Source organism: Tympanuchus pallidicinctus, unplaced genomic scaffold, assembly GCF_026119805.1.
Source record: "Tympanuchus pallidicinctus isolate F22 unplaced genomic scaffold, pur_lepc_1.0 scaffold5, whole genome shotgun sequence".
NCBI lineage: Eukaryota > Metazoa > Chordata > Aves > Galliformes > Phasianidae > Tympanuchus > Tympanuchus pallidicinctus.
In genome coordinates, this window is record NW_026294769.1 from 18,633,365 (window position 1) to 18,647,247 (window position 13,883).

Below are 13,883 nucleotides of genomic sequence, written 5' to 3' on the forward strand. Positions count from 1 at the left end.
TCCTACAAAACAGTATATGGTCTGGAAAGACTTCTTCACTGTTCAGCGAGGACTGTCATTTGTACATCGTTATTACTACATAAGAAATGCACTTAAATTACCATAAAAAAAAAAAAGCTTGCTATATTGGCAGTGTCTTTAAGTGGGTGAGTTACTAATTTTCTTGCATAGCTACTCTTATCATTTACTGAATGAGCAAGGATAAAACTAGACTGATTTAGTGCCCAGAATGCAAACCACAAACAGAACATAAACTATGATTTAAGTCAAAGGCTACTAAATACTCACGAAACTAACTGACTGCCACATGAAACACACAAAAAAAACCAATACTCCACAAACATTCATAAAATCCCTTAAGAGGCCAATTCTTCAACAACGAAGAGAAAACTGAATACATTCAACACTGTAACGCTTCTCCACACCTATGCACAACTGACTACCCACTCTGAGTAACACTACGCCTTGTACCTGCAGCCTAACAGCTTCTTTGCAAGAGAAAAAGTGCACAGTATTGACACAGCTTCAGACATCTCTTGCTTCTTTAATAAGAATGCATTATTATAGAATTATAGTACAGCATCTAATTAAATAGGGAAGAAACAATAATAAAAATGAAACAGAAAGCCAAAGCCCAGAAACTTCGATATTACATTATCGTATAAACACCAGGGAAACTTTGCTGTTTAGGTTACTAGCACTGTTTTTAAGTTGCTTAGATTTACATTTGTGTCTAATTGTATTTTCCAGTCATAAACCCAAGCTATTGATTACGTAAATCATTTTAATCATTACTCGTATTAAAACAGCAATGGATCTATTTTAAGCATGGGTAAGTATATGAAGGAGCATTTGGTGTATGACTCAGATTACAGTCTCTCATTCCAGCTTTCCACACGAATAATGCACGGCTCCCTGACTGCAGCAGCCAGGCAGCGTGTGCTTTGGGCAGCACCATGATCTGCGCTCTTCAATTCCATTGTAACTTTTTAATGTCCTGTGGCAGTAAATGCACAGTAATGGTAGAGCAAGGGCCACTTCCTTTAGGATTCAAAGCTGAACCAATATAGCTAGAAACTTAATATCATTTTCTAAGCATTTTCTAAGTACTATTCCTGCGTGGAGCAAGAGACATACTAGGCAGCTGTCTGCAATATATGCTTTTCCCACAGGGCTACACAGTCTATGCTCTCAATTATTTGCCTGCTAGGAGATATTTTAGATTGATTTTAGTATCAGATGAGATAGAAAGAAACAAGATGCCTTCACTGATGAAGATTAACAAGAGACAAGAAAGCAGAAAGACAAAAGACAGGGTAATAGCAATAGGATCACATGCTATATTCTAAAGGTTAATGCAGGACAAAAAAAACTATTGGAGGACTGCTCTGAAAGTAATGCCTCATATTTTAATTATGTTGCCCCATGATGTCAGAAGTGGATGCTGGTGATGTGCCAGCAGAGGTTGAACCTTCTCATCAATATTCCATTACATTTTGTTGTCGTTGGCAGATGGCAGCAGAGAAGTCTGACAGAATGGAAGTGCACATGGAGGAAAGGTGTGCCATTTAATTCCTCCCTGTGGAAAAAATGGCATTCACTAACATTCACTGACACTTGCTGAATGTTTATGGAGACCAAACAGTGGATATGAGCAAAGTGAAAGCAGAACTGCATGGACAATATTTTCCCAGCAACACCACTGCAATAGCAGCTGTGAAACAGTGGGTCACCTCCATTGGCATGGACTTTTAGGAACACAGCATGCAGGCTCTTATTTATTGCTGGTGAAAATACTTAACCAATGGTGGTGGACCGTGTTGAAAAAGAATGTTTCATTGCTAAGAATTTGGTCTATCAAATAGTGCTAGTGTGCTCTGTTGCTGTTGTAGTTTCCATGCAAATAAATAGAAGGTGTTACTTACAGAGCAATCTATGTAAAAATATGTTTTTGGTGGATTAATTCACTTTAACATTTTGAAAGCAGGATGAAAATAAAAAGCATGTTTGCCTAGGTTAGCTCAGCAAAGACATTCTGAGAAGGAATTACAGGAGCCTGATTGTGGAAAAGGCAGGAAATAAAACAATGGTTTACATTGCTCAGAAAGTACAAAGAAAAGGAGCACAAAAAACCTGAAGCCGATGATGCAAGAGAGGGAGAACCATGAGAATAATACATCCAAAATTTAACACTACTTTTTACGTGTCCTGGAGGCTTCAAAATTTGAATGAAGTTTTTACTTTTGTGCATGCATATTATGAACAGGATTGTCATATAAATAGTACGAAAAAATGCACATTTGAAAGAAAGTTTGGATGCTGAAAAGAGGCAGTGTGCATTGAAGGGGTATTTCAGAATATAGCATACGTGGGAAGAAATTCACCTGCAACAAAGCTAATGGATGAAATTGAAAAAAATGTAAATTTATACTTGCTTATAACTCATCTGATTTGGCACAACAGTCTTAAAGGATAGCTGCTAAAGAAAGACATCAAGGCCCTGGAGTGTGTTCAGAGAAGGGCAACAAAGCTGGTGATGGGTCTAGAGCAGGAGTCTTACGGGGGGCTGCTGAGGGAGCTAGAATTGTTCAGTCTGGAGAAGAGGAGGCTCAGAGGTGATCTTATAGCTCTCTACAACTACCTGCAGGGAGGTAGGAGTTGGCCTCTTCACCCATATATCTAGCAATAGGACAAGATGAATGGCCTCAAGTTGTGCCAGAGGAGATTCAGGTTGGACTTTAGGAAATACTCCTACGAGAGAGTGGTCAGTGCTGAAACAGCTGCTCAGGGAGGTGGTGGACTCACTACCCCCAGGGGTGTTCAACAAGCAGTTAGATGTTGTACTGAGGGACATGGTTTAGTGGGAAATATTGGTGACAGGTGGAGGTTTGGACTGGATGATCTTTTCTTGGAGGTCTTTTCCAGTCTTGGAGATTCTACAATTCTATGAGTGTATAATGATTTACCATGAGATACAAGGCAGAACAGAGAAAAGTCCAAAGAGAAGGAGGAGATGATATCTGATGAAAGGAGGTGGCTATACAATCCAAAATTAAAAGGTGACAGTTTGGAACAAGAAGTAATACAGAGATCTACCAATACACTTCTTAGGAAGAATGATACTTCACTTTTCTTGTGCACACAAGAACTTATTGCTTTCATTACTGCTGCTAACTCAGAATTAGCCCTGGTATTCATATGCAACTCTTCACTGCAACACATAGACATCCCGCCTTTAAAGAATGAGAAAATAGGCAAAGAATCAAGAAAAAATAGTACCTCTAATACCAATTATAAGGATGTGGGGAGGAGAGAGGGCTGTTTTAACACATTACTTCAAAACAGTGACAAAAGATGAACACAGAATATGGGTCTAACGATCTCATAGGGAAGACTTTAGGAATCCCAGTGAAAAACATTCCACTGAACTGTAGGGTATGGACACAGATAGTAGGAGAAAATATGAAAGCAGTGTCGACTGTGAACTTGGAAGTGGGACAATAAAGACAACACGATTATCAGGTGTTAAGACCTGGAGTCTACAGCTGTTTTTGGAGAATGAGGAAAGCAGAGGAGCTTGCACATTATTTGCAAGAGGCATGAAGGAGAAAGAAAGGACTAAGAATGATCACTAAAGTTTGACAGGCATGAGAGTGTACAGTGGTCAGGAAATAGTGCGTTTTACTGACTAAAATAAATATATAAAATAAAATAAATCCACTATTGAGGGAATATCACCACCCAGAGAACACTAGCGTTGTAATATCCTATCAGGACACAGAACTTTTGAAAACTTGAATGTACATAGCTGTATAATTTCAACTTAAAGCAATTTAGATTAAACACATCCAGCTGTTTGGAATGAGTTGCTTTTCAACAAGCACAGATCCTAAGAAGCATGTACCTACCCTCTACACATAATTCAATTTATTGAGGGCAAAAAAATTCACCACGATGTGTTGGATGTGTTTGTTTAGGATCTTGATCAAATTTTACACAGCAAGTTAACACAACAAAGGAAAATTATTAGAAATAGGCTCTGAAGGTACAAATTACACATGATGGTATTAGGCAGAAAGATACTCACTGAATCCTCGTCTTGAATCATCTGAACTAAATTATCAAGTACTGGAGTGAGATTTCTGAGGGAAGAAAAGTTAGGAAGATGATGAAATCAGCAGCTTCTTCTCATTACTCACTGTATTATTTAAAAGAAAAAAAGCCTTACTTGGATTTCATGTTGTTAAAGTTTTTGCCTAATGCCAAGTGCCTTATTGATCGGTTTTTACTAAGCCAGACTACAAGGGTTGAGAGGTCAGATTCTAGGCCTGTAAAGAATCAGATCAGATTAAGAATTAGAACACTTTTCCACAGAAGTCCCAGAGAGGGACCAATTATTAAAACTAAATTCATTCAAGTAATCACATCAGTGTACTATTTCAAAGAGTTCTAGACAAGTTTCTCTTTTTCTATTCATATATTTCACCACTGTTTTTCATGAAAATAAATGCGTCCTTCTAAAACAAACCTTTTAAATCTCTATCCTAATCAGCCATTGAAAGCATCTCTCAGACAGAAAGAGAAATGTAATCCCCTATCCACAGTCCAGTCACTTGAGAAATTCCTTAAGGCAAACTGTGAGCTCTGTACGAATAAGCTCTCAAAGCCTGCAGATGCAGAGGTTAACATAACAGGCTATGAATAACATGATTTAAAACAACAAGCCAAGCTTTATTCCATTACTGAGTAAGAAAAATAATTTGCTCTACTACTGTATTCCCAACCTAATGTTAGGTTTGAAAAGTCCAATAGATAGATTACTAACAACCAGAATCTAGATCCATGGAATAACTTAGAAGTCAAATATCTTTATATACTTACAACAATTGATCTCTTTACATAATTTGACTCCATAACCTCCTAAAGCTTTCCACCTGCCTTTCTGGCTTTTCAGCTGTAGTGGGAATCTGAACTAGTTCTGTATTTGGCTGTCAGAGAAGCCAAGACAGCTAGGTGAGTTCTCCTGTTCCACACATCTACAATTTGAGTTTGCAGAACCAGAAGCCAGTTGGTATTCCCAGCTAGAAAACACAGGGTCTACAAACCACCAATAATCTAAGATTTTACAAAGAATCAAGCTCTGATCTGAAGCTGGTTGACCACTTGCTCCAACTTTTATTCTCTTACTTCTTCAATGTCACAACTTGACTCCATTTCTGGTCCTCCTCCTTTTACTACACTTTCAATTCCCATTTAGCTTTTCATTCTCTCTTATTTAAACCCACTTCAAACAAAATCTTGTTAATATGATGCTTGCTTCCTTCAATTTATTCTGTCATGTTATACTTTCTTCAAACAACATAAATTTCTGAAGGTAGAGTTATTCTATTAATATTTCTTATACACTTTATAGCAATGCCACTTCCTGATCTGTGACTTTTCCATAACAAATATGGTCAATAATCATAAATCAAGCATAACCATCCTTGATTGCATTTTTTGAGCTGAAAGAAAAGACATCTCATTTTTGGGACCTGCATGGTCCTCCATTCCTGTGCTGTGTACTTACCATTATCTGAAATATCTAGGCTGGTGATATTGCGTATTTCTGCTATGCATCCTTCCAAGACTTGTGCACCTCCCGATCTTAACTAGAGACAAAACATCGGCCATTTTTGCAAACTGGTTATGGTTTTGAGATCACACAGATGAGAGTAATAGAAGTGAAGGTACTACCAGCAGCTAAAACAATAACAGAGGCCAAAGATATCAAAACAACTGCACACACATTCCTACTATTCTGACTCCCATCCTTCACTCTCACCATTTACACGTAAATAAGAAAAAGACTCTACTTCCTCACTACTCTGCAGTTACACAGGAAATGATGTAAGTGGTTTAAACAGAATGAATCCTTTAGCACTTGCACTGGGCAGTGACTGCAGGTCTTTAGTTCAGGTTCTCCATGTGAAAGGGCCAGGATATTTGCAGTTTCCGATAAGAAAAAAAAGCTTGTCCAAGCATACAAGCATGCATCACTGTAATTCTTGAGTTCCATTACAGTCAAGTCTTACAGCTGGCATCTTGCAAGCTTCATGTTATAGCAAGCACAGTGACAGTAGTTCCAGTTAAAAGATAAGAAGCCAAATCAAAATCAATCAAATAATGTTTCCCTATTGCAGAAAAGAACATTAAAATAATGCAAAAGTAAATTAGTCACAAAGCCATAAACAAGAAAAATCATTAATCTACCTTATTCTGTAGCTCTAAACTAGGAATAAGAGAGAAAAATGACAACAAAAATGCCTATCTGGAAACTATACTTACATTATCAATCTGAAATAGTAAATGAATATACAGGAAATGTCAAGATTTAGTGGGAAAAATAATGAAGTCACCTAAGAGAAAATGTCAATGTTAAGAATCAAAGAGATGAAAACCTAAACACTTACTTACTAATGCTATTGAATTAAACAACAAAACTGTTTTTCTCCAAAAAAGTAAAAAAACCACATTTTCTTATTTCTTTCAGCTACACAAACGATGTAAAATATACTGTATGACCATCAGCAAGAAAAACGAAGTAAGCAAAAGTTTTATTAAAATTAAATTTTTGCAAAACAGTTTCCAATTTCACTGCATCAAAAACAGAAAAAAAAAAAAAAAAAAAAAGCCAAGCTTTTTCAAACATTAAGCAGCCATTTCACCTCCTGTGCATAAAAAAAATGAGTAAAATTTCACTTAGCTCTCTCATTTGTCCAAACATCCTGAATCAATCTGTTGACAGTTCTGTGAACAGCCTTTTCAATCACGCTATAAATGAGGCAACCACAAATACTTTCTAGAAGTATTTTTCAATAAAGACTTGATTTGGCATTTTTTAGAAACTTGGAGATCTGTGATTGGTTAACAAACAGTTCAGTAACTTGAGCATTTTGACACCAGTGGTGGTTAGAGACAGCATATGAATGATAAGTCCACATTTGAAAGCGTAAGATACAGAATATAAGATGCCCTTCCTCATCTGCATGAAAAAAAAGCCTACTTGCACCTATTAGTCCTACCCTCCCTAGTAGTGGTCACAGTGGAAATCTGTATTTGAGCTAAAACTGGTGCACATTGAACTCAGTGTTGTTTCTCTAAGAACATCTGTAATACTTGCTGGCTGTATGAATGTCAAAATCATTCAGTTTCGCTCTCTGATTCTCTCAGGGTTGCCCACTACAAGACAACCATTTCACACAGGCTACCACATCAATTACTGGAAAATATACAGAACTGATGGATTATACGTGGTCTTGTCAAAGTTAAAAACTACTTTCACAATGTTACAATTTGTTTTCCACTGTAGCCAAAACTCCAGCGTGCCACAGAAATTATAAACTTTACCATAAAGGAAATGAAGATTTAGTGCAAATAAAATATTCGAATATTTGTACTAAAATGCTAATGTTAAAAGTTAGTTTCCATGACAAGAATATTTATTCATAGATAAAAAGGTAAAACACATGGCAAGGATTGGTTATTTGTATGGTTTTTGGTATGATACATGTTCTATACTCAGAAAAAGCGTACATATATACTATGAAGTGTTTAAGCAGACAACTTTTTCAAGCAATTTTGGATCTTGTACCAATAACACTGTATCAAAAATATTAAATACACAGATGTTTATTGTGCACAAATGTTGATATCTATTTAATCTGAAGGTGATGGTAAATACTGTACTTTTAGGATCAGTTTTTATTACAGTCATAGTAAAGTCATATACATAAAAGCAGAGACTAACTGCAGGGCTATATGTCAATGCAGATTTGATAGCAAAAACAAAATTCTGCAATATCTGCATGATATACGAGACTACATATAAAAGCTTTTATTTAGAAATTGTAGAACAAGCACTTCAGCAATCAAAAAAGCCAAGTGTGTTCAAAACTAGGAGGTATATGGGATGGAGAAACAAAGCTGTCTATCGATTTACAAATTAAGGTAAAGGATGGAGGGTACTTACACAGTGACCAAGCTAAGGGAAGCAGAAGGGAAAAGAGTGAAATACATCAGTGCTGAGCAGGTAGAAATAAAAATGTAACTTTCATAGTAAAAAAAATAATAAAACAAGCAATATAAAATGATTAAGCTTGGAGTTAAGATATCAGAAAATTATGAGAGCAAATTAAAAACGGTGGGAGTGGGAAGGAACTGAGATTTTTCCTTCCAGAGTTGAGTGCAGCCTTCCTGGCACAGGAAAGTGGGCAAAGCTGGAGCATAGCTTTCTGCCCTCCTGACAGTATGTGCTTGCAGGAGCTGGAAGAGAAGCAGGGCACAAGCTTTGAGCTACCCGCTGCTCTGTGGTTGGGTGTAGCTCCCAGCAGAGCAGAGGCGTTGGAGGAGAGGGCAAGTGCTTCCAAGCTCCTGGCACAGCAATCTCCGCCTGGAAGCAGAATTTCTTATTTCCAAAGCATGTGATAATGGATAAAGCTCAGTGATATGAAAAAAACATTGAGTGAAGGATCTAAGGAAGCACTGTCAGATTGGAGGGACCTGCTATAGATTGTTTCCTCTGCGTATGTCCCCATTAATCTCTGCCTCTCCCTAGTAAATGCTGAAGCAACCAAACCACAGAGGGGAATGCAATATCTCCCACTGAGCATAACTTTCTCCTTTCTGCTATCACTGCTTTTGCTTTGGTGTCCAATGCAGCTAATGACTCATGGAGGTTATCTATGAATGGCATTCAGTTTCAGGCCATGAACTTGCACTCCTGTGCTTGAGTTACATGCTAGTTTATACTTTCATTATTTATGTGTTTTATTTATTTAAGGTTATGAATACTGGACCTCATGTTTGTTAATTTAATCACTCCTCCCTTTTCCTGTCTCCCTCTAAAAGAAAAATTGCCATCCTTCTGATATAATTGCTCAGAAGTCATAATCACACAAATACCTGACTTGAAAGCTTTTCTGCCTGCCATTTACATGTAGTGCCCCTCCAAGTAAAGCCACGTTTTAAAAAAGTACAAAATATCAAAACAAACTACAAAATGCATTCACAAAGATTTGGTGTTTTTTGGTTTTTTTTCTTCCTAAGGAAAGGATGCACATTCCAAAAGCAATCAACCAGGAACTTAACAATTACTGCACCTCACCATGTTCATCATATTGCATGCTTCCAATTTAAAGGGAAACCATCACACCTGAAAGGCACTTGTGGAACAGCTACACAGGTGATGGACTTACAAAGATCTTCCTAACAAGTAAAAGGCTTTCTTTCCAGTTTAGAAAGGAAAGCTTTGGAAGCCTGGAGATTTGTTTTAGGTAAAAGTGCCCCCAGTTCTCTAAGTAACTTTGCCTCCCTAGTTCCCAGGATCTTGGCTGATTTCTTGTCTGGATCTGTAGCCATACAGGTATCATCCTGCAAGAGTGTGGACAATACTCAGAAACAAAGTGCACAGAAGAGCACAGAGAAAAAAGCAGCAGCAAATCAAGGCTCCCTTTTTTCTTTTTTTCTAATTTGTTGTTGCAGTATTAAAACAACCATTTGCACAACACTTTTCAAGTTAATGGCGCACTTCCATCATTTCTTACTGAAGTTCCCTATTGGCCTGCATTGGTTAATTGATTACAAAAGCAGAATTTATCCCAAGATTTAAGTAAACCTGCAGGAGAGGATGCCTGCCTCCATGGCAGACATTTTGAAGGAAAACATTCAAACTGCACCTTCAGGATCTGCAGCTTCCTGGGTCCCATTCCAATGCAGACACCTTGGAAAATCTCACACAGGGTGCCCTATAATCAGAGCACCAGAAAGCAGAAACTGCCAAGCAGCAAACAGTACCTACAGTTGCTACTGTAAGGAGCATAATGACAGCATGATGCTGCATGTGTCCTGAACCTCTGTGTTCCTGATTTATGGCACAGATACATACAGCAAATTATTTTGCCATGATTTCTTTGATTTCTACCTTTCTCACAGCTTCTGGTGAGAGGCAGAATGCCTAGCCCAGTGGACTGCATGAGAACTCTAATTCCATATCTATGCATCTTTTGAATACATCCTGAAAAATCATCCTTACCTCACAGCTACTGAGATCTAAAGACACCTCCTTCAGATTGTGATTGCAAGCCAGGCCTAATAAAAGCGCTCTGAAAAAGATCAATATTAGAACCATTTTTTTTTTTTTTAAAGGCAGCTTTACAACAGCATAATCAGTGATCACAGGTTAATACACCTAATAGTCACAGAACCATTTCAAAACAAAACCACAGCAACTGAGCAGTTACTTCTTAAAAGACAATGTAGTACAAACCTGCCGTGCTATACCAAGAACACCCCAGCAGCATCAAAAACTTCAGGAATGAAATGCAAATAAGGAAACAGTAAAACTAAGTCTACGTCAACATTTAATAAGGTTCATCAGAGATGGTTTTTCATCAACACTTGCTTTAGAAGAGAATCAAATTACAAAAGCATTACAAAAGGAGCATTGTATTTACAACCATACTTGGTCTCTAATTTTCCAAAAATTCCACAAAAAAAATGGAGATTACAATAAAGGTAAGACACACAGCAGTCAGACATTTCAGCCTGGAATAATGCCTGTTAGCACTCAAGCACTGTATTACATTGAAGTATCACATCTTTCTCTACTTTTGCAACTCAAAAAACAAATACAAAAAATACAAATTTCAAAATGATACTCTCAAACAATGGCAGAATGGCAAAGAAGTATAGCAATGAAGTATTATAATTTTCAAAAACCCATATTTAAAGCCTAACAAATTTATTTCCACACACAAAAGTTGGTATTAACATCATGTTTGCATTAACGCTGCCAAATAACAACAGTATTTATCTTATAAGAGGAGCAAATTTAACCAATGTATACCTTCCACTATCTTTATAACAGGCACTGCTTTGAATTGAATATTGAACTGAGAAACAGAAAAATTTCCTTCACAAGCTTCATTTCAGCCTAACAAAATTCCAATCACCTATGCATAGTGGTAAAGAAAAACAATGCAATTTGCTGAGCTATTTGCCTAAACGCTTGCTATGCAAGCAGTGTGTAGAAACTGTGCTTAGAATGCACGTGCCTCAAGAATATTTTTCATTTCAGCCTATTGTATCTGCTTTGCAGCTACAAACAATAATCAGCCCTTTGGTGTTATACAAAACAAATATCTTGTACTTCTTTACTTTCTAATCCATTCAAATACAGACTTTGAGAAAAATATGAAAGCTCTGCAAGTTTTTAGAAATTTTTAGATTATCTTCAACTATGTCCTTCCCAAACATGATTTTATGCAAAGTTTGTCTCATAACTTTACGAGTAGCTTCCTTAATATTTTGAGGCAGTATAAAAAACTCAGAGCATTCATAAAAAGGAAATGTTAAAAAAAAAAAAGCTAGAGAAAGAGAGACTGCTGCGAATTCAAATGTAAACCTCTTCAGAGGAAGAAAAAAGTGTCAGCCTCCTTCTTCCCCCCCCCCCCTCCAACCTACTGACCTATAAACTCCTTTCTAAGAAAACCTCATCATTTCCCACTTTTCTCCTGAAACATCACCAGTAGTCAAAGGCACTTTAGACAGATACATCAGTACTGAGTCACTCTGTTTAAATCACATGCATGGTGATACTTGGGAAAAGTCTTGCCCTTGCAGTTAGAATTTGGATGAAAAACGTGTCAGCAACTTGTCTTGTTACAGCCCTGACAGATCAAAATAACATTTCTGGCAATGGTTGTAAATGAACAAAAATGCCAACGTATGCCACAACAAGGAAAAGAGCATAAAAACTACTGTCACTCAGTTAAAAATATAAAGCAAACAACAACAACAAACCTTGTGATGGATCATTAACTATATTACCTCTGCATAACAACTAAAAGCAGCTTTTCTCCATCCATTAAATGGTATCTCCAGCAGTATAGCTTTATTAACAAACTTATTTCCTGGAAGGCTTGGCTTATATTAAAAGGTTCATTGCTTTACAAACAAGCTCATCTCCCTGCCTGAGTGCCCTGATTAACCAGTATCTTCAGAAACACCAACTCAACAGATGTGACTAAATGCTCTGAAACTGCAGTCCTAAAGGAAGTTGATAAGAAAGGAATGGTATTACAAAATGAATCAAAGATATCATGTAATAAATTGGTTAAAAGGGGAAATGGAAACTCACTATGCCAGGTATCTACATTTTTATCTGGTGGGTTGCTTTCTTGCTTTGTTTAGTTTCCCAGTGGCAAGCTCCATCTTGAATCATTTACTCAACTCTCACGTCTGGCTCACAGACACTAAAAAGGAACTTCTCCTTTATCAGAGGACAGTTTCAAGGCCCACATTGTCAAAAAAGGCTTTCTGGCATGCACAGATCAAAGATGCTAAAGCTGTACAATTAGTGTAGACTGTATTACTTTTCCCTCTAGAAATCAGCCTTCATCTGCTATTGCAATCATTACTATGACAAATAAGTCTGTCTGAAAGCAGATGCTTCCATCTCCTTGTCTTTAACACATCCTATAACCTTGATTGTTCTGCAGTTTTGTAATTCTTACAGTTAAGACAAAAATGCTAAGCAGCTGGCCCCAGGTGATAGTACATCTTTTTAACACCAAATTCACTTCCATGTGATACTTTTGACACCAAGTCATATAGGGTTGCTTTGAGATGGTTCTCTGCATTGTTGAGAGATGCACTCAGCTTGGACTGAAGAAAAGGCTGGAGAAAAAGCACATCAAGGAAGCTACCAAGCAGTATTAACAGCTCCGTGCTAAACCCCAGGAAGTGATGAACACTGCTATTGGGGTGAAACAAATGAAGCTCATGGCAAAATGCCAACTAAGTGAGAGAAGAATGGGTATTTTCAGAACATCCATGTCCAAGCAGATTTTGGACAGATGCTTTCTGTAGCTGTCTGTGCCAGCAATGGAGTTTACTGCTCTCAACTCACTGTTTTCTGCTTATAACTCTCTCTTTACTTTTATCAACAGCACTCATGTGTGTAACTCCCTTTAACTCAACTCAATCAGACTGAGCCAGATCAGTTTAAATAATATCAGCAGAGTAGATTTTTGCTAATACAGATCACTGGCTGAAAAGGACTAGAAAGATCTCCCATTTGATGCACAGCTGGCAGATCACAAGTATTTGGGATATACTCATGCAGCATCCATAAGCACAGATACCTGCCAAAACTCCTCACGCCACTGAAGATATTCAACATGCCAAAAAAACCCCAAAACAACAACAAAAAAACCTGAATATGAACCACAGTGCCTGAGATGTCTCACCTTTTCTGACCTCTATGGAAAGACTCAATGTCTCATGACGTTTTTTTCCTGCACTATTGAGAACATTGACCTGGGTGTTAGTCACATGCAACTTCTGTTCTTCTAACTTCATTAAATGTAGCCACACGCTGCCCTCAACCTCAGGATCAATATCCCTAAGTTAACCTGAACAACCAAAGTACTTTTCACTAATTATTTTCTGTGATCATCAGTCCATCAAAACCTTACTTTCTTAACCCTATCAAAGTCTAACCAAGCAAGACAGCAGCCAAGAGCACCATATGGAACACTGAAAATCAGAGCTAAAACTACTCTGAAATCCCTCAAGCAGGGGGATTTCAATCCACTGCATCTTACTTAAAACCATATTGAACTGTCTCTATGCAGTGTCAAATTGCATTAAGAGAAAGCATCCCAAAACAATGCACATTACTCCTTCCTGTAAGGTGTTTGTAACTTTTATCTGCCTTAGTTTCCCCCAGATCAAAATAAAAGTTTTCCATCCAGTACTCGCTCCAACATGTTTGGTTTTGCTACCAACTCCCACTCATTAGCTACTTCCTTGTTGAGTTTTTGCCTGCTTCACTTCCCTGT

At 37.5% G+C, this 13,883-nt stretch overlaps 1 protein-coding gene across 5 annotated transcripts in view; it reads right to left on the reverse strand.

Annotated features, from left to right (window-relative positions):
- The window catches only part of CARMIL1 (capping protein regulator and myosin 1 linker 1), a 173,698-nt gene that overhangs the window by 57,572 nt on the left and 102,243 nt on the right, over window positions 1–13,883 (reverse strand). For all 5 annotated transcript variants that reach the window (XM_052703340.1, XM_052703338.1, XM_052703339.1 and 2 more), the window contains exons 17-20: window positions 10,073–10,142; window positions 5,570–5,651; window positions 4,229–4,328; window positions 4,088–4,142 (exon numbers count right to left, since the gene is read on the reverse strand). In XM_052703340.1, coding sequence (XP_052559300.1) covers window positions 4,088–4,142; window positions 4,229–4,328; window positions 5,570–5,651; window positions 10,073–10,142 — 307 coding nt within the window. The remainder of the gene's footprint in view (window positions 1–4,087; window positions 4,143–4,228; window positions 4,329–5,569; window positions 5,652–10,072; window positions 10,143–13,883) is intronic.